The following is a 23,199-nucleotide window of genomic DNA, read 5'->3' as shown; positions in this document are numbered from 1 at the left end:
TCCACTTAATACAGATTGGCAGAAAGCGTAAAAAAAGAAATCACAAATATCTGCCGTGTTCAAGAGAGTCACCTAATACCTAAGGTATATTATAGACTCAAGGTAAAGGGGTGAAAAAAGATATTCCAGGCAAATGGAAACTAAAGGTGAGCAAGAGAAACTATTTTTATATCTTACCTAATATCTGACTTTAAGGCAAAAAAAGTAAAATATGACAAAGAAGGTCATTATATAATGATAAAAGGGTCAACCCAACAAGAATAGATTACAATCCTAAATATATATGCACCTAACTCTAGAGCTCCCAGATTTATAAAACAATTACTTCTAGACCTAAGAAAACAGCCAGGCATGGTGGCTCATGCCTGTAATCTCACCACTTTGGGAGGCTGAGGCAGGTGGATCACCTAAGGTTGGGAGTTTGAGACCAGCCTGACCAACATGGAAAACCCCATCTCTACTAAAAATACAAAATGAGCCGGGAGTTGTGGTGCATGCGCAAAACTGTCTCCAAAAAAAAAAAAAAAAAAAAAAAAAAAGGATATAGACAGCAACACATTAATAGTGGGAGACTTCAACTCTCCACTGACAGCAGTAGACAGATCATCGAGACAGAAAGTCAAAAAGGAAACACTGAACGTAAACTGCATTCTACAACAATGGACCTAATAGATATTTATAGAACATTCTATCCAAGAACTGCAGAATATACATTCTTCTCAACAGCAAATGGAACATTCTCTAAGATAGACCATATGATATGCCACAAATCATGTCTCAATAAATTTTAAATAGAAATCATATCAAGTATCTTCTCAGATCACAGTGAAATAGAAATCAACTCTAAAAGGAATCCTCAAAACTACACAAATACATGGGAATTAGTCTACTCAGGAATGATTTCTGGGTTAAAAATTAAATTGATGAAAATTTAAAAATTGAAATAAATGATAATAGTGACAAATTATCAAAACCTCTGGGATACAGCAAAAGCAGTGCTAAGAGGAAAGTTCATAGCATGAAATGCCTACATCAAAAAGTCTGGAAGGTCACAAATTGACAATCTAATGTCATGCCTCAAGGACCCAGAGAAATGAGAACAAACCCAAAGCTAGCAGAAGAGAAGGAATAACAAATACCAGAGCACAGAACTACATGAAACTGAAACAACAAAAAGTACAGAAGACCAATAAAATGAAAAGTTGGTTCTTTGAAAAAAAAATCAATAGACCATTAGCTAGATTAAGCAAGAGAAGATTCAAATACAATTCAGATGTCAAGGAAACGTTACAACCAACACCACAGAAATACAAAAGATGATTCAAGACTACTATGAACACCTCTATGCACACAAACTAAAAACATCCAAAAAAAATGGAGAAATTCCTGGAAACATACAACCCACTTAGATTGAATCTGGAAGTAACAGAAATACTGAACAGACCAATAACAAACAGTGAGATTGAATCAGTAATTAAAAAATTGCCAACAACAATAAAAAAGCCCAGGACCAGATGGATTCACAGCTGAATTCTACCACACATTCAAAGAATGCCTTTAAGCAGTTTTCCACCCTGGGTGACCCAGGTGTTCCTTGCCCTCATTCTGGTAAACCCACAACCTTCCAGCATGGGCATCTGAGGAGACCCTAACCCAGCGGCTCTAGAGGAATTAAAGACACACACAGAAATACAGAGGTGTGGAGTGGGAAATCAGGGGTCTCACAGCCTTCAGAGCTGAGAGCCTTAAACAGAGATTTACCCCCGTATTTATTAACAGCAAGCCAGTGATAAGCATTGTTTCTATAGATTATAGATTAACTAAAAGTATTCCTTATGGGAAACAAAGGGATGGACCAAAATAAAGGGATGGGTTTGGCTAGTTATCTGCAGCAGGAGCATATCCTTAAGGCACAGATCGCTCATGCTGTTGTTTGTGGTTTAAGAATGCCTTTAAGCGGTTTTCCACCCTGGGTGGGCCAGGTGTTCCTTGCCCTCATTCCTGTAAACCCACAGCCTTCCAGCGTGGACATCATGGCCATCACGAGCATGTCACAGTGCTGAAGAGATTTTGTTTATGGCTAGTTTGGGGCCAGTTTATGGCCAGATTTTGGGGGCCTATTCCCAACACAGAGTCTACAAGGAACTCAAATGAACAGGAAAAAGAAATCTCATCAAAAAGTGGGCAAATGACATGAGTAGACATTTCCCAAAAGAAGATAATACAAATGGCCAACGAATGTGAAAAAATATTCAACATCAAAATCAGGGAAATGCACATTAAAACCACAGTGAGATACCACCCTACCCCAGCCAGAATGACCCTTATTTTAAAAATTGAAAGGACAAAAAAAAAAAAAAAAAAAAAAAACATAGATGTTGGTGTACATGTGGTGAAAAGGGAACACTTACCCACTGCTGGTGGGAATGTAAATTAGTGCAGCCTCTATGAAAAACAGTGGAGATTTCTTTAAAAACGAAAAGTAGAACTACCATTTGATCCAGCAATCCCACTACGGGATATCTACCCCAAGGAAAAGAAGTCATTATATTCAAAAGACACCCACACACATATGTTTATCACATCACAATTCATAGGTGCAAAGATAAGGAACCAATCCGTAAGTGCCCATTGCCCAATGAATGGATAATGTGGTATATATACACCATGGACTACTACTCAGCCATAAAAATGAATAAAATAATGTCTTTTGCAGCAACTTGGATGGAGATGGAGGCCATTATTCGAAGTAAAATCAGGAATGGAAAATGAAATACTGTATGTTCTGACCTGTAAGTGGGAGCTGTGCTATGGGTATGCAAAGGCAGACAGAGTGGTAAAATGGACATCGGAGACAGAAGCAGGAAGGCTAGGAAGAGGGTGAGGGCTAAAAAACTACATATTGGATACAATATATACTACTCAGGTGATTAGTGCTCTAATCTCAGACTTCACCATTACACAAGTCATCCATGTAACCAAAAACCACTTGTATCCCAAAAGCTATTGAAATAAAAAATAATAATAAACCCAAACCAGAAGTCACAGATTGGGGATGAGATTTTTGCAAGAAAAATCATGGAGAATGTAAATTACTGGGCACATTCTCAAAGAAAAGGCCTTAGCCCTATATCAAAGATCAAACCATTAATATGTATATGTTTAAAACTTATACTATTTCTTGTTTTTATGAATATTCCACTGTAGCTGATTTTTTTTTTTTTTTTTTTTTCCCACACTGACTCAAGATCCTGATTGAGGTGTGGAGGACAAAAGACAGAGGCTTCCTCCTGGAGTAAATATATCATTTTTGTCCCATAAACTAGGCCCTGAGTCAGGGGCTCTACATATATCATCTTATTTAGTCTTCCAAACAGCTCTGAGAAGCAGATGTTATTATTTCTGTTTTACAGGTAAGAAAATGATCCCTTAAGTGACTTACCTTAGATTCCACAGCCGAAAAACAACAGAACTGGGATAGAAGCTGAAATTTGATTCCAAAAGCCTGTGCTGCGCCCCTTACACCTCACAGGTTTTCATCGTTACAGGGGGAACTACAAGTTGAATGAGGCTGGAGACTCACTTAGGGCCTCTGAGCTGGTCCACAGCCCCGCTGCTGATCAAACCCAGCCTTGCTAAGTTGAACTGCTCTCCATTCCATGTTTGTTTGAGTTTTGCTCCTTCTTTAGCAAGGGAAGCCCAGTACCCAAGGAGACGGGACAGTTGAGAAAACAAAGTTCTCGAAACAGGCCCAGATCTGTACCAGGCTCTGGGCTCGAACATGACCGCAGAAATGTCAGGAGCTGCTCCTGAAATGGACAATTGAGTCCAGGGAGGTGACTCTGTGTGTGGATTAACACATGACTAGCTCCAGTCCCTCCCCGTCGCCCATAGTGGTGATAGTCGTCAGGAGTGCTGTGTGTCAAGAAGGATCATTCTCAGCAAACTAACACAGGAACAGAAAACCAAACATCGCGTGTTCTTACTTATAAGTGGAAATTGAACAATGAGAACACGTGGACACAGGGTGGGGAACATCATACACCAGGGCCTGTCGGGGGGTCAGAGGCAAGGGGAGGGAGGGCATTAGGACAAATACCTAATGCATGTGGGGCTTAAAACCTAGATGATGGGTTGATAGGTGCAGCAAACCACCATGGCACATGTATACCTATGTAACAGTCGTGCACGCTCTGCACATGTATCCCAGAACTTAAAGTAAAATAAAATAAAAACAGAAGGATTCAGAGGCTGCATCTGTGGTTAACTGAAGGGCATTGTGAACAGTGATGCCTGGTGTGTGAGATGGAGACTCTGCACAAACACCAAGTATTTTCCATCCTTGGCCTTAGGGTGATGGTTCTCAAACTTGACCCTGCAACAGAATCACCTGAGGGTTAAAATTCAGATTACCCTCCCCCAGAGTTTCTCATTCAGGATGTCTGGATTAGAGCCCAAGAAACTGTTTAAGAAGTTTCAGGTGATGCTGATGCAAATTCAGAGACCCAGCAGTCTAGGGGTGTTAGCCTGTAACTACCTTTCCTTTGCCACTTTCTTTTCAATTGTGATTTGTATCTTCCTGCCCTCACCTCCCAGCCCACCAGCCCATACACCAAAAGGAAAAAAAAAAAGAAAGACCAAGAGACCCAGAATACAGCTAGGCAACTCAGGGGACAGGCGTAACAGTTTTTTTGTTTTATTTTTTACTTTATATATATATATATATATTTTTTTTTTGAAATGAAAGGCCTCACATATTTATTACTGAACCCAGTCAACCAACGCATTCATAATAGATTCAGAGAGGAAAATACATCGAACTCTCCAGAGAGTGGTGACATTTTCAGTTTGATATGGTAATGTGATCGTGACCTTCAGACAGCACAAATATATGTGCCATCTCATGTGCAATTCCTTATAGACCCAGCTTGGTTCTTCTCCAGTGTGTCCTTTTGGAGTTGTACCTTGTTTTATTTCCAGTTTTCATCCGAATCCACTGGGGAATGGGACGATTTTGCTTTTGTTTCTTGGCCAGGAATCGCTTAATCCTGAAAGTCTTGTGAGAAGACATGGCGAGAAGTGGAGGCAAGAACACACCACGATGGCGGAGAAAGGAAAAGAGGGGGCAACTTTATATTTTATATTTATATTTTATTTTTCCCAAGTCAGGCCTGCATTTCAGCCCCTGACCCCCTGAGCTTAGGAAGGTCAGCTAGACTCTCTGGCCTCTGTTTCTTCTGTAAAAGGGAAGATTGTGATACATGGGCTCAAAGGTGACTTCTGGCTGGAAGTTTCTATGATCTACCATCTTTTGACTACCATCAAAAGCGTCAATGCTGCTACTAGAAAATAATCATCATCGCTACTTGCTAAACACCTAGGTACCAGAAAGTGTGCTAAATACTTTATCTGCCTGATTGCATTTCTAAAACTAGCAGCAACTCCAGAGAGCAGGACTTCTTATACCCATTTCATAGATGAGGAAACTGAGGCACAGAGAAGATAAACGATGTGACTAAGGGCACAATGTCAATGATGTGAGAGCTGGGGAGTTGTAAGGGCAGCTAGAGCATGGTATGGGAAAGGAACATGAACCCGAGAGGCACACATCTTTGGACTTTATCAGATTCAAGCTTCCTCCCAGCTCTGTGGTTTTGGACAGCTCACTTTATTATATTTCTCTAACCCTCAGTTTCCTCCTGTAAAATGGGGTAATGTGATCTGCCTCATTGAGGTTGCTGATAGACATAAAAAACGGCATATGAAAAGTACCTGGCATGAAGTTTACCTTCAGCTAGTTCTAGGTTTGATCTGGGCAATGTGGAAACTCAGCTGTGTTTCGGGGTGGAAGGCGGACCTGCACATGGGAAGGAAGGCGGCTGAATTTTCACCCCACCGAGACTTATGCCTTGGTGGAGGAGGTGAGGGGGCTTCACCCGTGTCTGAGCGGCCCTCTGTATTCTCTAATAAGAAGGGTGAATGATCCCTGTTCTCAGCCTCCCAGAACCCATGTTTATCATCATGAATTAAGCTGCATAACATTCAGGAAGCTCCTGGGGTAGCCGAGAATGTAAAAGTTGAGCTGGGAGGAAGTTAGGATAGATCTCTCTGCCTCTGCTGTAGAAACAGACGCTCTGCTCGAGGGAGATTGTGCAAGGAATTTGAATCCCTGCAAAACACCGAGACATTTCAAGCCATAAAGGGCTAGGGAGGGGGATTTTTAGTAGAGGGAATGAATCCTGGGGGGAAATGGTGAAGTGGAGCCTTCCACGATACACAGCACAGACAGGCTGAGTTACTGCTGGTGATGCAGTCAGAAAGTCAAGGACGTAGAATTTAAAGAGCCCTGAGTCAATAATGGAACCAGAATAGAGGATGCAATAGGGCCTATTGCCCCTCCTCCCAGCACCAGCCTTCTCACCTGCCCATTAGGGGGCAGCTTTCCCTGGGGAACAGGTGCCGTCATCAGCAAGCCGTGTTTCTAAACAAGCTCACTGACTCCTTCCTCCCCTGAATGTGTCCTAATCAGCGTGAGACAAGTCAGAGTTTGAGGGTCACACAGGTGTGCAGGATCTCACAAATGCGGAACCAGCTAGAGTAGAAAGGCCCCTGCACTGGGTTTTTCTCACGCAGAGCAAGGACAAGCAGAAGCAAATAATGAAAATACATAAAAAGGCACAAAAGCAAATGTTGACGTTAAACAGAAGACTCCTTTGAGCCAACAGGAGGGACATGGGTAGCCAAACACAAGCCAGGCTCAAGTTCCCTGTCTCAGCAGGGGGGTATGCTGAGCTTAGCGGTATTGATTGTTCATGTATTTTTGAGATAATCAAGTTACAGGCTTATTAGGAAATTGCATCTCAGCAGTGTGCCTTGTTTTTTTTGTTTAATCTCCCATTAGTCTGTCTGGGTCAGACTGGTTGTGGTCACAGGGGGGCTGCCAGAGGCCCACAACGCAGCATGATACCCCTGTACCTGTTGCTTCCCGAGGCCACCGAGGTCTCATGAGTCAAGGCTTGTGACAAAAAGAACCTGCCACATCTGAGCCGAAACCCTGGCACACAAGGAAGCAGGCCCAGGAAATGAGATTGTCTCCATTCCCTGCTCTGTAGAAGCCCATTTATGTAAATGGACGGTGCTGGACTGTGGATGTTCAGGGATGTGTGGGCAGGAGCAGGGGCAGCAGTGCAGGCAACTGGACCTGAACATGCCTGCAGCCAGGGTAGGGAAGGAGTGTGCTACGAGCTGAGGAACCAAAGCCCCAGGGCAAGGCCACAGGCCACTTCCTTTTTTTTTTTTTTTTTGAGACGGAGTTTTGCTGTTGTGCAGGCTGGAGTGCAGTGGTGTAATCTCAGCTCACTGCAAGCTCCACCTCCCGGGTTCAAGCAATACTCGTACCTCGGCCTCCCGAGTAGCTGGGATTACAGGCCTGTGCCACCATACCCGACTATTCACTTCCATTTTTTTTGCAGCACCTTCCTTATATGTTACAGAGTGAAGGAATGCCTCCTAATCCCACAGCCAAGAGAAATGAAAACATGAGTTCCAGCAAAGAACAGTGGATGTTTAGAGGAGCTGTATTTATAATGTCCCCAAACTGGAAATAACCCAGATGCCCATCAACTGGCAAAAGAATAATCAAACTGTGTCTTATCCATGTGTGGTGGGTGGAGTGGCAGCTCTCCCCAAAGTTATATCTGCGTGCTAATTCCTGGAAGCTGTAAATGTGACCTGTTTTGGCAAAGGGGTCTTTGAAGATGTAATTAAGGCTTTTGAGATGAGACCATCTTGGATTATCTGAGTGGGCCCCAAATCCAATGACAAGTGTCCTTGTAAGAGGCCCACAAGGGGAGAAGAGGAGAAGACCATGTGACAACGGAGGCAGAGACTGGAGTGGTGCAGCCACAAGCCAAGGGCCTCCTGGAGCCATCAGAAGCTGGAAGAGACAGGAAACTGAAATCCCCTCTAGGACCTCTGGAGAGAGCACAGCCCTGGACTTCTTGGAGCTGGCACCTGGACTTTCACCTTCTGGCCTCCAAAACTGTGAGATAATAAATTTCTGTTGTTTTAAGCCACCAACTGTGTGGTAATGCATCTACAATATAATGCAACTCAACAATTAAAAGAAGAAATGACTAAGACATGCAACAGTCGCACTGATCTCAAATGCACTGTGCTAAGTGAAAGAAGCCACACGCAAAAGGCCGTGAACTCTGATTCCATCATATGACCCAGGAAAGGCAAAACTTGAGGGAAAGATATCAGAGCAATGGTTTTCAGGGACAGGGGAGAAGAGAGGATTGAGTATAAAGGGGCTCCAGGGAACTTTTAACAGTGAAGGAAATACTCCGTATCTTCAATATGGCCATGGTTATACAACTACATGTGTTTGTCAAATGCATAGAATTATACACCTAAAACAATTTAATTGTACTTAAATGATACCTCAATTGTGAATGATTCCTCAATAAATCTATTTTTTTAAAGAGAAGGAATGCCAAAACAGGGTTCTCATAACCATGGTATATTTTAAATGTTTACTTTTTGCAAATCAACATTTTCATCACACCCAGTTTAAAAACAATGATGGCTTATATCCTTATTTGGAAGTAGTATCAAAGGCCTACATTGTAGTCTCCTGTGAAGGGGAGAGCTAGGCTGACCACCCTGTAACCCCACGCTGTCACAGTCCCTTGCTAGAGGACCTGTCAGTTATGGCCAAGGACGCCTGTTGGATGCCACGTACCTTGGAGATACCTGCCTTCAGTCAAACCTTAGTGGCCTCACCTGGATGTCTACCTAAAAACTAGGAGGCTGGAGGGCTGGGCCCTGGACCCCCATCCCCTGCTGATTTGTCTCAGACCGGCATCGTCATGTTCACGGTTCCTTCTCAAGCAGCTCCCGTATGCTTCAGTTTTGCCCTAGACTTTGGGGTTGGTGTGTGTGTGTGTGTGACCTTTGTGCATGGCTGTGGCCACTTCTTTTGGGTCTCTGCATGCTGACTTCCACCTGTATGGCCAGTACCCACCGCCCTCATAGACACCTCCAGAACATCCATCTCATTCATTCTCATTCACTCTCTCTCTTTTTCTCTCTCTTTGTTATTTCTCTCCTATTTTGCCAGCCCTGGATCTGTCATCTTTCCAAAAGGATTTAAATGGTGGGCTCTCTTGGTTCCATAGTCTCTAACTGAGTCTTTTGAGGCGCTGGGCAAAGCCTCCACTTTGCAAAACAGAAATCAAAATTCTGCAATTGGGTGTCTGGGAGTGATGGGGAGAGGGGAAAATCCTACTTCTATCCTTTGGATCCTGGACCTGAGTATTCTAGCTCTTGGGAATACAGTGGCACATTGTGGCCTTTGACTCAGAGCTTGTGCCACCTCCTGAAGGACAGCTCCCCAGCCCCATAGGGCGGGCGCTTAAACTGGCATTTTAGCTCAACCACTATCAGTCCGTGCCATCATTCTATTAGAGGAGCTGCTTCCGGGTGATGCAGTGTTATGGTAGGGCCAGTGGATCCCATGTTTGGGTACCCACTGTCATGCCTCTTGGCCATAAAAAATCTCTTGATCTGAAGCAATCATAGGCAGGATCCCACGTCCTGGTGGGTGGTGGTGCCAGCAAGGGTACTGTTGGCAGGGAAAGCAAGCTTATATCTGATATAGACGTCAATTCCAGAAATGGCAAATCGCAACCTCTTCCAGGGTAAAAGAGATCTGGAGAAATCAACTTGTCACCGAGGTTCCATAATCTCATCCACAGCGTCTACTTTTTATTTTTTAATTTTTATTGGAGGGGGGGGACGGAGTTTTCGCTCTTGTTACCCAGGCTGGAGTGCAATGGTATGGTGTCGGCTCACCACAACCTCTGCCTCCTGGGTTCAAGCGATTCTCCTGCCTCAGCCTCCTGAGTAGCTGGGATTATAGGCACGCACCACTGCGCCCAGCTAGTTTTTGTATTTTAGTAGAGATGGGAGTGTCACCATGTTGGCCAGGCTGGTCTCGAACCCCTGACCTCAGGTCATCCACCTACCTTGGCCTCCCAAAGTGCTGGGATTACAAGTGTGAGCCACCGCACCTGGCCAGCATTTAGAACCCTTCTGGTCCCAATGGTCTTAGCCTCGCTTCCCTCAAAAATCAGAGCCTGAGACAACAGCTAGCAGGCAGTTTATTTTGGACATGCTCCTAAGAAACAGTAGTGGGAGACAGGCAATAGTGTTAAAAAATAAAAATAAAAAAGAGAGGCCACATAAAGGTGTCTTATCCAGCTGATCACTACTATGGGCCACTGAGGTTGACTCCTCAGGGAACCACCTTGGGAGACATGTGTAATGCAACTAGAATTGCTTCCTGGAGGAATGAAAGGGGGTGGCATTTACCCACTAGATTCATCCTCCATTGGCTGAGGGATTCCCGTGGGCTAACTCCCTCACATTTTCCATTTTGCAAAAGATGTCAGAATGGCATCTCTTCACTCTCTAGAATCTCTAGAAACAGCCTCCTTGACCTATGCTGCCACCTTGTCACCAGCTCAAGGGAGTCAGGGATGTGGGGAGGGGACACCCCGTGGGGCTGCAAAACTCTACAGAGGGACTGGATAATGAGAGCTCATGTGTCTCCAGGGGGGAGGAATTTAAAGTGATGTACTCAGTATGACTGTCTCCATTATCCAAGGAAACACACACGCATTTCACTGGGGACCCATGTAGACACACTGTAGGCCCTCGTTTTCCTTTCTCATCAGCTAGTACCTGCTCTTCTGAAAGATTATTTTCCATGAGCCCCATAGTTGGAAGGAAACTCCACCCTTCATCCACAAAGACTGGTTTGGTCCTGGGATCCACCTTCCACCTCCTACTCAGTCCCTCCCACCCAACTCTTGCAGGTAATAGGTAGCGCTGGTTTCTTACTATATCCAGGCAAATTCTTTAACAGCCTGGACTCCACAGCCACACTGCCTGGGTTCTTTGCTGGCTCTGCCATTTGCCAGCTGGATGATCTTGGACAGGTTACCTAACCTCTCTGAGCCTCAATTTCTTCATCTTTAACATGAAGATCATAGCACTACTTCTTAGTATCTTTGTGAAGATATATTGAGATCATATATGAAGAAGCACTTTTCTCTGGTTCCTTGAACATGTCAAGGGGCCCCCACCCCCCGAGCTTTCATGCCCACTTTTCCTTTTGCTTGAATTGCTCTTCCCGGGTTCTTCTCATGGTGGACTTCCTCACTTCATTCAGGTGTCACCTCTCAAAGACAACCAGCCTAAGAATTCTCTGTCCTCCAGCCCCCTAGCTCATTCACTCTTCTCTTATGCCCTGCTTTGTTTTCTGTGTAGCCCTTGCGACTCCTGCATTCGTGTCCTTGTTTATTGTCTTTCTCACCCACCAGACAGCAAGACCCAAGAGAATGGAAACATCTGTCTCCACTGCTGTATTCCCAGAGCCAAGAACAGTGTCTGTAAAGGCCCCAGATATATTTACTGGATGAATTTATAGAATACATGAAGTTCTATGGGGACTTCCCAGCAGGTCACTTCGGTTGAGGGGATGAGGGGTTTGTGTTCCCTACCGGTGAGAAGTTGTCCAAGAGGCAACCATTAAACACACATACATACACACACACCTGTTCCTAGGGACAAACATTAATTCTCAGAAAGTTTAAATCTACTTTCAAGGAAAGAGGACATTTCCTGGACTACAACAGGGTCTGCCTGCCTACCCCTGTTAGAGTGAGCTTTTAGTGCTTCTGTGAGGCAGTGGCCACTCTGGTCAGTCTAAAAAAACCAGCAGCCAGGCCTTGAGTGTATAAACATCAGGGCCCATTCCAGAACCATCAGCTTCTTGATGGCCGTTCCTGAGCCACACTGCGTGTTGCAAGAATCTTTGAAATGGAAGCTGTCTGTTTGCTTACGTGTGTGTGGTTTTCTCTGCTGCGGTCTCTGTGTGTTTTCCTTCTTCTGCACTCAGAGGAAAGTTGGGCCAGACTTTCCTTTAAATATGCAGTGTGGGGTAGGGGGCAGTGTGAAGGGAGCTGTTCTCTGCAAATTCTCCTCCATGTCAGTTGCAGATATTTAAAAAGCATAGGAAGCACGTGTGTGCGCGTGCGCACGCACGCGCGCACACACACGCGCACACATACACGCACACACGCACACACGCACACGCACACACACGCACACGCACACGCACGCACACACACGCACACGCACACGCACGCACACACGCACACGCACACGCACACGCACGCGCGCACACGCACGCGCGCACACGCACGCGCACACACACACACGCACACACGCACACACACGTTTTTTGGGGAGTGAGGTAGGGGGACTTTTGGCATATGCTCTTGAGTGGGCAGCTCCACCTGCCAGGCTTTTTTGAATCTCCACATTCCAGGCCTGAGCATCTTCAGGAGAACTTCTCCATCTTTCAACGTCAATTTGCTTCTTCCCAGACTCGCTGTCTATGAAGGAGTAGCATCAAACCCAGCAGAAACAGCACATCTCTCAAAGGACGCTGTCACGTAATTTATTGGTTAGAAATTTCATTGAGCGCCTAAGCTTTTTTTTTTTTTTTTTTTTTTTTTTTTTTTTTTTTTTTTTCAGGAATACTTGGGGGAGACATATATATTTTAAAGGTTAGATTATATATATAAAACACTATTAATGCAAAACGGTAGTTTCTGTTCATTCTTTTGAAAATGGAATACTACTGTCAAGTCTTTTTTTTTTTCTTTTTTTGACACGAAGTCTCACTCTGTTGCCCAGACTGGAGTGCAGTGGCGCGATCTTGGCTCACTGCAACCTCCGCCTCCCGAGTTCAAGTGATTCTCCTGCCTCAGCCTCCTGAGTAACTGAGATTACAGGCACGCACCACCACTTCCAGGTAATTTTTTTTTTTTTAATAGAGATGGGGTTTTGCCATCTTGGCTGTGCTGGTCTTGAACTCCTGACCTCAGGTGATCCACCCGCCTCGGCCTCCCAAAATGCTGGGATTACAGGCATGAGCCACCGCGCCCAGCCTCAAGTCTTTATAGTAGATTATGTTTCCACAATTTTCTGCAAATGTTTGCCGTTTTACGCCGGTAGTTAAATTTTAAACCTATGCCGGTAAGGATAATTTTAAGTGTTGGCCAGTAGATGGCAGTAAGTTTGAACTTGATCTGGGAAATGGCTTTTCTGTAGTTTGAGGTAACAGAGCACACAAGTCAGCCTGAGCATAGCATAGGCTTAAAGGTAAACAGCTTTCGACAAAAACGTGAACTGAAACGTGACCACCAATTATGATCATAATGAGCATCTTTGTAAAGTCCGCTTGCACCTCTATACTTTATGGCATTTATTAAGAAATCTGTACTGAAGGCCCACTTTGTGCCAGGAGGGCGGTTGTGGCACACAGGATTGTTGCCATTATGAAAGTTACATTTTAGTACAATCACTTCATTTATCATCCCAGTGCAAATGGTCTCTAAATGACCTTTCGAAGTAGGTGTATTGAGGTGCAAAGTGAAGATGTTACAGAGAGCTTTTTAAAAACATTATTTATTGGCTCTCCCCACAATCCCAAATGGGTACAGTCATCAAGAATGAAAAGCAGATCCTGTGGCTCACTAAAATGACTTCTGCATGAACTAAGAGAAGAAAGTTTAGTTTCCAGAAGGTTGGATCATCTCTTAGATATGAAAAAACAAACTTTTATGATTCCTTGAGCTCAGAGTTGATGAATCGGCACAGACAGGTCTGGATAATGTTTCAGAGGCTTGGAAGAATGTGTCCTCTTGTTCTTCTGTCTCTAGGGCTTGTTTATGGGGTGGATAATTCAGAAAGGGAGACGCCTTCCACAGTCAGAATCATACTCTGCTGTGTTTTTCAGGTACAGCAGGTGGTCCAGGAGGATTGCCAAGGACAGAAGGCACGTCTCCCAGGATGCCATGACGCTGGTGGCCAAGCCAGCCAGGCTTAGGTTCCCCTTGTGCGTGATGCTACTGGAACCTCCTAGCCCCGGCTGATTAGTTCAGGGTGGGGGTCTGACGGGGCTGCTTTCAATTCACTGGAAGCCCAGCTCGGAGTGGCAGGTGTCTGAAGCACAGCAGATGGATTGGCAGCAAAGTGTGGAGGCCCAGGCACCAAGCCCCAGGGAGGGAGAGGTGGGGGTTAAAGTGTTCAGGTCAGTATGAAGGACATGAGACCCTCGACTGCAGCAGGCTCAACCTATTCCAACTTTCTCCTTGATAAGAATCCCCTGGGGGAGGCCTGACACAATGACTCACGTCTGTATTCCCAGCACTTTGGGAGGCCAAGGTGGGTGGATCATGAGGACAGGAGTTCGAGACCAGCCTGGCCAACATGGTGAAAACCCGTCTCTACTGAAAATACAAAAATTAGCCGGGCGTGGTGGTGCATGCCTGTAGTCCCAGCTACTTGGGAGGCTGAAGCAGGAGAATGACTTGAACTCTGGAGGCAGAGGTTGCAGTGGGCCAAAATCGTGCCGTTGCACTGCAACCTGGGTGACAGAGGGAGACTCCACTCAAAAAAAAAAAAAAAAAAAAAAAAAAAATTCCCTCGGAGAGGTGGCAGTGCTGATTACATATACAGATAATGAGGCCTTTCCCACAGAAGTTCTGCTTTGGTGGTCTGGGGTAGAGCCTGAGTTTCTTTATTTCTTTTTATTTATTTATTTATTTTTTCTCTTTGAGACAGGGTCTCACTCTGTTGCCCAGGCTGGAGAGCAGTGTCACGATCTTGGCTCACTGTAACTTCCACCTCCACCTCTCAGATTCAAGGGATTCTCCTGCCTCAGCCTTCTGAGTAGCTGGGATTACAGGCACACACCACCATGTCCAGTTAATTTTTGTATTTTTGGTAGAGATGGGGTTTTGCCATGTTGCCCGGGCTGGTCTCGAACTCCTGGCCTCATGTGATCTGCCTGCCTCGGCCTCTCAAAGTACTGGGATTACGGGTGTGAGCCACTGTACCAGGCCCCTGAGTTTCTTTATTTCTAACAGCTCCCACAGGATGCTCATGGGGCTGGTCCTTGGACCATACTGAGTCATAGTGGCTTGCAGTCCCTTTCAGCTCTCAATTCTACAACCGATGCATGTCTGAATGACTGAATGACTGAAATGACTCTGGTTTTCTAAATAGTAGGGAAAGAAAGTTGGATGCCAACATGTCTGTAGTCACTGTCTTGTGACTGCCTTGCTATTGACCCTTTACAAAAGCTATCTCATTTAATCCTCTCCACACCCAACCCTGTGATTGCTTTGTTATCCCCATCTAGATACAATCAGAGGAGGATCAGATAACTTAAGTAACTTGCCTGAGTTGAACAGTAAACAGGTGAAGGAGGTGAAGGATTTGGGATTAGAACCAACATCAGGCTGGCCTAATGCTCATTAATTACTTACTATCTAATTACTTACTCAACACAGAATTATTTTAAAATCTGCAGGTTGTGTTGGGGGCAGCTCATGCCTGTAATCCCAACACTTTGGGAGGCCAAGGTAGGAAGACTGCTTGAGGTCAGGAGTTCAAGCATCAACCTGGCCAACATAGCAAGACCCCATCTCTATAAAAAAAAAATGAACTAAATGCTGTACCAGGCATTGGGGACATAAGGTGAGCAAAACAGATGAGGCATCGGCCCTTATGGAGCTACCAGCTTATCAGGAAAGGTGGGCATTTAAATAAGAAATGCCACCACGGAGCAAAAACAGATCTGAAGCTGTCCACTTCTCACTGTGTCCATTGCTGCTGTCTGCTCCTTGCCTCCCTCATCTCTTGCCTAAAGGACTGCAATGATTTTCTTGCTTTTTTGTCTAGAATACTCTTCCTCAGCTCTTTATGAGGCAGGCCCATTCCTGCACCCCAACCTCACCTGCTCCCCGAGGCAGTGTGTGGGGTAGCGGGTGACAGTGTGACTCCTGGTGCCAATACCTGGGCCTGCCTCCCAGCTCTTCTGCTTTTCAGCTGTGTGAAGCAGGGCAAGTTACTTCACTTCTCTGGGTATCACTTTTCTTATCTGGAAAAGGGGCGGTAACAGCTTCTACTCCATAGGGTTGCTGTGAGGATTAAATGAGTTAATATACATGAAGTTCTTAGAATGGTGTGTGCCAAAGCATAAGCAACATAGAAACTTCTTCCTGTTATTCCCTACCAACCCTGCCTGCCTGCAGCACACCCCCTTCCATTCAAGTGTACCACATCACGCTGTTATATTTTCTTCATAGTCCTTGTGATCGAACTACCTGTGTGTTTATTTGTGTGTTGTCTGTCTCTCCACCTCTAGAATCTAAACCAGGAGACCTGGGCATTGTCTTGTATCCCATGCATTTCCAGTTCCTGGAGCTGGGTCTGGTATACAGTAGGTTCTCAAGAACTATATCCTACAGGAATGAGTGAACAGAACAGACATGAGAAGTTGGGGTGCTATGAGAGAATGCAGTTGTGTTCTCTAGCTCCGGCCAGGCTGTCAGGGAATGGCTTCCTGATACAGTGCATGACATTGACTCAATTAGACACTGTACCCCAACCCAAAAGCCACAGCTTCTGCCATTAAGAACAGATGATGGAAACAAATGGATGGACTCCACTGACCTCTGCTGACTTCTTCCTTGAGTAGTTTGAGCCTTCCTGGAAAATCTTTAAGAGACTTTAAGCTCGGAAGTCAAAACTTGAAGAACCTCTAGTTATTGAATGTTAAAGCCAACAGTCTGTCTTGGATCGTGTTGTTGCGTGTCATACCTTTGACATTATATTTAAACATGAGTTTTTATATTCAATAAACAGAAGGGCCCTGAGAGATTTCCTGGAGCCTTCTGCTCACATTAATCATCTTCTTGAACACATACTGCCATGTGGACTGGGGATCTGGCCAAACTTTGAGGGAGGGGTGAAGAGGAAGAGAAGTCCTTATACGCCCAGCTAGAATTGCCAGCAGGCTTCAACTTTCCCTGAGCAAATGATAGAATGAAACAGATGCATGGCTTTTGCTAAGCCCTTCTTGCAGGATTTTGAGACTTCCTGAAAAATTAGCTCTATTCTGGAGTCGGCCTCACTCTAGGCTGCTAGGAGTACGAAACCAGGAGACTCAAATACAATGTCCTCAGCTTGTAAATGTTGCTCTCATGAGACTGCTGATTTCTCAAATCCTAATAGCAAAGTCTTTCTTTTTGCAAAGACACAAGACTTGAAAAGCACATGTGTTTGGGAAGAGAAAGTCTGTAACTGAAATTCAGTCTAAGAAGTGAAAGCTCAACCCCAGACTTTTAGGTTGAAAAGTGTTGGTAGGGAGAAGGCAGACGAGAAAGATTGGGAGACGCATAGAGAGAAGTGGAAGGAAATAAAGAAAGGACAGTGTATCAGTCAGCTACCACTACAGTAGTGCTGTGTAACAAAAACATCCAGACTCAGTGATATCTATTGAGCATTTATTTCTCCCTCATGTGGTCATTGGTCAACTTGGGTTCAGCTGATCTGTTTTATGCTTGGCTCCAAGCTGCACATAAGAACCTGATCTGGCTTTGGGTCTCTCTTGTCCTCCTTGGACCAGCTTCATACTGAGGAATGAGTGGAAACACTCAAGTCTCTTCAGTCCTAGGCTTAAAACTTGCCCACTGTCACTCCGAACCCCCATTCTTTTGGCCAAAGCAAGTCACACAGTCAATCCCAATGTCGCTGGGACAGGGAAGTGTATGCCTCCCATGGAGGTGCTAGTGGTGATGTTTGCTGAGCAATAATTTAATCCTCCACAGGCAGCCTGCATATCAAAGGCCACCTTTACCAGCCTCACAATGTATCCTGCATTGCGTTCATCCCTTTTAGTTTCCTTGGGTCCTCACAGAATTAGGACATTGAACCTTAACTAAGGTCGAGGGTATTTACGTCATGTTGCCCCGCCACCCTGTCAGTGCACTATAATTTTATTCTGCAAATAACTCCTCTCTCCTAAATGCTCCTCTGTTTCCACCACTCACTTTGAACTCTAGGACATCAGGCCCCGCTTACTGTACTTCCTTGGCCTAAAAAGGTTCAGATTCCCTTTCCCTCTCTGGACCTTTATATTCTTGGTTTGAATACTGAGGGCCACCCCCTACCCCCATAGAAAACCTAGCTATTGCTCAGTATACTGGAATTTTTCAAAAGCCCCCTTAAACAAACAAGGGTTCAGGGACCTGGAGCTAGAGTTTCAGACTCACCTTAATGAGATTTTCCTTTCTCTACAGGAAATTGAATAGAAAGGTTATTTTCATAGTTAATAAGTGTATTTTGTTACTGCCAAGCTAAAAATCAGAAATTGACATATTAAAACTGACAACAGCAAAGCCTAAACACATTTTCCTGTTTGCCCTGCAGCGCACATGCGTGGTGCCTCTCACCTTTGACTTTGATCTTGCAATTTGCAGGCAGCTGGGTTCACAGGCACCCACTTAGGTAAACAGGAGGAATGGGAACTCTAAAGGGCTGTGAGGCATGGCAGCAGCTTTCTGCTTCCCCGGGTGGTGTTGACTCCCGATTACAGTGGGCAAGAGCAGTCCTTGCCCCCCAGTGAATCAGCAGGACCCAGCTCATGTTGTGCAAATTCACTCAGTGGGAGAGACTTGGGCGGCATGGATACCTGCCCTGCCCAATTCCTGTGAGAAACAGGAACAGGCTTCCTGTCACCTCCCTTCTTCTCCAACAGCAGATCCAGCCTGGTGCCCTTTGAGGACTGGGTGAGAAAGGAGGGGAGGGCCCCATGTGTTTACAAGTAGAGTATTTTGGATAGTGAAGGAGTCTCCGAGTGAGGAGTTAGCAACACTGAGTTTCCACTTTTATAGGGAGGGAAACCCTGGGAGCCCACTTTCAAAGTAGGAGAGGAAGGTTTAGGGGAAATGAAGTAACTGTGTTATGGGATCTGCCTCTGTCTGGCTTTTGTTCCAGTGATGTCTGGGGCGCTGGTCCGTGACATTGGGACTCACCTTGGGCAAACCCTGGGCTGAGGACCATGGAGAAGATCAAAGGGCACTGAACTTGCTCTTCCAGCTTTGGACCTAAGCAGGGAGACAGGAAGAACATGCAAGGAAGGTTTACAAACACACAGATCAGCGGGGCATAGGCGCAAATTCTACTGCAAAACTCTACCAACACTCTGCAAAATTCAAAAAATATTTATTGAGCATCTCCTCTGTGCCATGTTCCTCTTTATGGGCTTGCCAGAAGCAAAATTGATAATTCCAATCATGTCTTGTCTCATTGATTAGTAATTTTAGTTAGCTAACTTCTTTTATTTATTTGGTTTTTTTAATTTTTTGAGACAAAATCTCACGCTGTTGCCCAGGCTGGAGTGCAGTGGAGCGATCTCGGTTCACTGCAACCTCTGCCTCCTGGGTTCAAGTGATTCTCTTGCCTCAGCCTCTCGAGTAGCTGGGATTACAGGTGTACACCACCACACCTGGCTAATTTTTGTATTTTTAGTAGAGACTCATGAACCACTGTGCCTGGCCTGTTAGCTAACATTTTTGAGCACCTTTGATATGATAAGTCCTTTTTGAAAAGATGACCTCATTCATTCTCTGCAATTCCCTTTGAAATAGACACTGCTGTCCTCCCCCGACTTCATAGACAATCAAATGGAGACACAGAGAGCTTATTAACTTGTCCAAGGGCTCACAGCCAGCAAGGGTAAGAATCTGGGAGTAAACCTGGTAGTCTGGCTCTGGAGTCCTCCCTGTAAGGCTACCTGTCCCCTTTTCACCACAGGAACACTCTCTAAATTAGCGAGGATAGGGCCTCAGCTTGTGGTGGGCTCTCCCCAGCCACCCCGCCATTACTATGCAGGTCTTGGTGGTTTGGCGATAGGCCTCTTGAGTCCAGTCTGAGAGGGAGAGTCAGAGGCTGGTGCTGAGAATGTGGATGATCTCCTACACCTTGTGTCCCCCCAAATCCATGACACCAGCCTCCTTGGCAATGCCAGCATTCCTCATCTGTCCCATAATGTTTATGGACTAGGAAGGCTGGTACTCCTTCCCTGCCCTTGGACCACTGCAGTCCTGGGTCAGTCTCAGTCTGTGACTCGGGGGCCCCTCCAGTGGCTCACAGGCAGTGGGGGGCAGTAGTGAGATCCACAGCCCCGTAAACTCTCCTCTTAGGAAACAGGGAGTCTAAACTGCTGAAGAGGACTGGCGCGGTGGCTCATGCCTGTAATCCAAGCACTTTGGGAGGCCGAGGCGGGTGGATGACCTGAAGCCAGGAGTTCGAGACTAGCCTGACCAACATGGTGAAACCCTATCTCTATTAAAGATGCAAAAATTAGCCAGGCATGGTGGCTCCTGTAATCCCAGTAGCCTGTAATCCCAGCTACTCAGGAGGCTGAGGCAGGATAATTGTTTGAACCCAGGAGGCAGAGCCTGCAGTGAGCTGAGATTGCCCCACTGCACTCCAGCCTGGGCAACAGAGCGAGACTCCATCTCAAAAACAAACAAACAAAAAACAAGCAAACAAAAAACTGCTGAGAAGCAGGAAGTTCCAGAACAGGAATTCTGAAAGTGCACCCATGAACCACCCGCCACCCATGTCGGCCGGAAGCTTGCTAATCATGCATGTTCCTCAGCCCCACACCAGGCCCTAGGGATGAGGCCCAGCAACCTGAATTTCAATGAAACCCTTCCCATGCTCTCTGTGCACATTTGAGAATGCTAGTCTTCTTTTGTAACTTTTACTAGGGAGTCCTTGCAATACTGCTTTGGTCTGGGGAAGTAGTGCTATTTTTCTAATTAAAAAGACCTTCATTTTCATCGGCAGGGTGGTGTGGCATCTGGGAGTTAAGAATGGCAAATGCCAAGCCGTGTGTCCGTGGGTGTGGGGCTGAGGACTGCACTTTCTGCCTATAGGCGCAGTTGGAGGCTGCATCACCGCTGGAGCCTAGTGGCCCCATTCACTCAGGCTTCCTACATGCCCACTCCACAGTAAATTGTTCCTGGGCTGGCAGTGTTTCTTGCACTCCAAAGAATTTGCCAGAACATTCTAGACCCAGGTACCTGCTCAGTTCCTTAGAGGGGACTCAGGTCCCTGCAAGGGTATACCCTTTGGTGAGTCCCAGTCCTGAGCCTTGCTCACTTATCCCTCTTCTGGGGCTGGGGACAATGAATACATGTGTTCCAAAGGTATACATTCCTGAGGGATGTATACATCCCTCACCAGGGATGTGACTCTGGGCAGGCTTCTTGATCTCTTAAAGTCTCAACTATAAAATGAGGTTAACAATACTCACCAAACTCAGAACCTGGATTTGCTGGCACTGTGCTTGTATATATCTAGGAGCAATGGACCCTGGTCAAACTATTTTTTCCTAATAGTAGCTTTGATAGGAGGAACATGTCACAGGAGAGAAACAATGCTGGAAGATAGAATAATGCGCATCCCTGCCAAAGATCACCACACCCTAATCCCCGGAACCTACTACTGTTACCATTCTCCAGGCAGGCCAATGTCACCAATCACAAGGGTCCTTATAGAAGGGAGGCAGGAGAGTCAGAGTCAGAGAGGGAGACAGGTAGGTGGAAGCACAGAGAGAGAGAGAAAAGAAGAAAGGAAGGAAGGAAGGAAGGAAGGAAGGAAGGAAGGAAGGAAGGAAGGAAAGAAGGAAGGAAGGAAAGAAGGAAGAGAGAAGGAGGAGGAGGAGAGGAGGAGGAGAAGAAGAAGAGGAAGAAGAAGATGAAGAAGAAGAAGAAGAAGAAGAAGAAGAAGAAGAAGAAGAAGAAGAAGAAGAAGAAGCAGAAGAAGAAGAAGGAGGAGGAGGAGAGAGAAGAGGGAAGGGATGGGGAGAGAGAGAGGAAGAAAAGAAGAAGAAGAGGAAGGAGAAGAAGAAAGGACGAGGAGGAGGAGGAAAAGAAGAAGATGGAGGAAGAGGAGGAGGAGTAGGGAAGAGATGAGAGAGAAGAAGAAGAAGAGGAAGAAGAAGGAGGAGGAGAAAGAGAAAGAAAGAGAAAGAAAGAAAAGAAAGAAGAAAAAGAGAGAAAGAAAAAGAAAAGAAAAAGAAGAAAGAAGAAAAAGAAAAGAAGAAAGAAAGAGAAAGAAAGAAAGAGAAAGAAAGAAAGAAAAGAAAAGAAAAAGAGGAGGAGAATGTGTGGAGGAGAAGCAGGGGAGGAAGGAGAGGAATGGGAAGGGAGGGGGAGGGAGAGAGAGAGATTTGAAGATGCTGTGCTGATGCTGGCCTTGAAGATGAAAGAAGAGATCACAAATCAAGGATCCTGCAGGAAGCCTCAGGAAACTGAGAAAGGTAAGAAATGGATTCTCTCCTAGACTTCCTAGAAGAAATGCAGTCCTGCTGGCATACTGAGGTTAGCCCACTGGGACCCATTTCAGACTTCTGAACTATAAGATCACGAATCTGTTTTAAGCCACTAAGTTTGTGGTCATTTGCTACAGCAGCCATAAGAAAATGCCACGGCTAGGATTCTTGGACTTGACTCCAAATGAGGGCCAGAAGTCTGGGAAGCTGACAGAGACCCATTGCCCAGAGGCACTCCTTTCTTTCCTTCCAGATGGGCGCAGTGCCTATTATGTGACCACCCTGGTCATGTCCTCTGCCTGCGCAGCTGTAGTGCAGCCTTCATTCATATGTAATTTCTCATATCTCCAACTTTCTTCTCTGCTACCTACCCCACCCCATTGACAGCCCTTGGTTAGGGTTGCCCGAGTATGCAAATAAAAATACAACATTGCCCAAGACATGCTTATACTAAGACATTATTCACCATTTATCTGAAATTCAAGTTGAAATGGCGTTTTGTATTTCATCTGGCAACCTTACACCTGGAAGGTGCCCAAGAAAACACCTGCAGAATTAGGTCTTGGGATCTGTTTGCTCCACCCCTGGAGAATTTTTCAGCTGGACTAAAAGCCCCTTAGCCATTTGTGTTCTGTCTTGCCCACCTTTTTTATTTGCCTCAACTAACTGTGTTCTTGTTGCAGCTGCTGCCTCTGTGCTTGAGAAAAGTCATTGAAATTAGAGAACAGGAGAGAAAGACAGAAGCAGTTGATGAAGAAGAAGTCAAAGAACAGATGTGAGGACTTGGCTCAAGTTTTCAGCGGTTTCTGCTAGTGCCATGTAAGGGGCATTATTAAGGTTCCATCTTCTCTGACCATGTTGGGCTGGTTCTGAGCCTTTGGAATGAGCAGACTTTTGAATCCTACACCCTTTAGGGAGTGGAGGCA

At 45.4% G+C, this 23,199-nt stretch overlaps 1 protein-coding gene across 1 annotated transcript; it reads right to left on the bottom strand.

Annotated features, from left to right (window-relative positions):
- Positions 1–4,733: 4,733 nt before the first annotated feature.
- LOC119627718 (large ribosomal subunit protein eL39-like) lies at positions 4,734–5,133 on the bottom strand. The gene has a single exon (XM_038008639.2). It carries the CDS (start codon positions 5,069–5,071, stop codon positions 4,916–4,918), a length of 156 nt encoding a protein of 51 aa, XP_037864567.1. The 5' UTR covers positions 5,072–5,133; the 3' UTR covers positions 4,734–4,915.
- Between the last annotated feature and the right edge of the window lie 18,066 nt (positions 5,134–23,199).

The sequence above is a fragment of the Chlorocebus sabaeus genome, chromosome 27, assembly GCF_047675955.1.
Source record: "Chlorocebus sabaeus isolate Y175 chromosome 27, mChlSab1.0.hap1, whole genome shotgun sequence".
NCBI lineage: Eukaryota > Metazoa > Chordata > Mammalia > Primates > Cercopithecidae > Chlorocebus > Chlorocebus sabaeus.
This window is presented reverse-complemented; position numbering and strand designations above follow the sequence as displayed.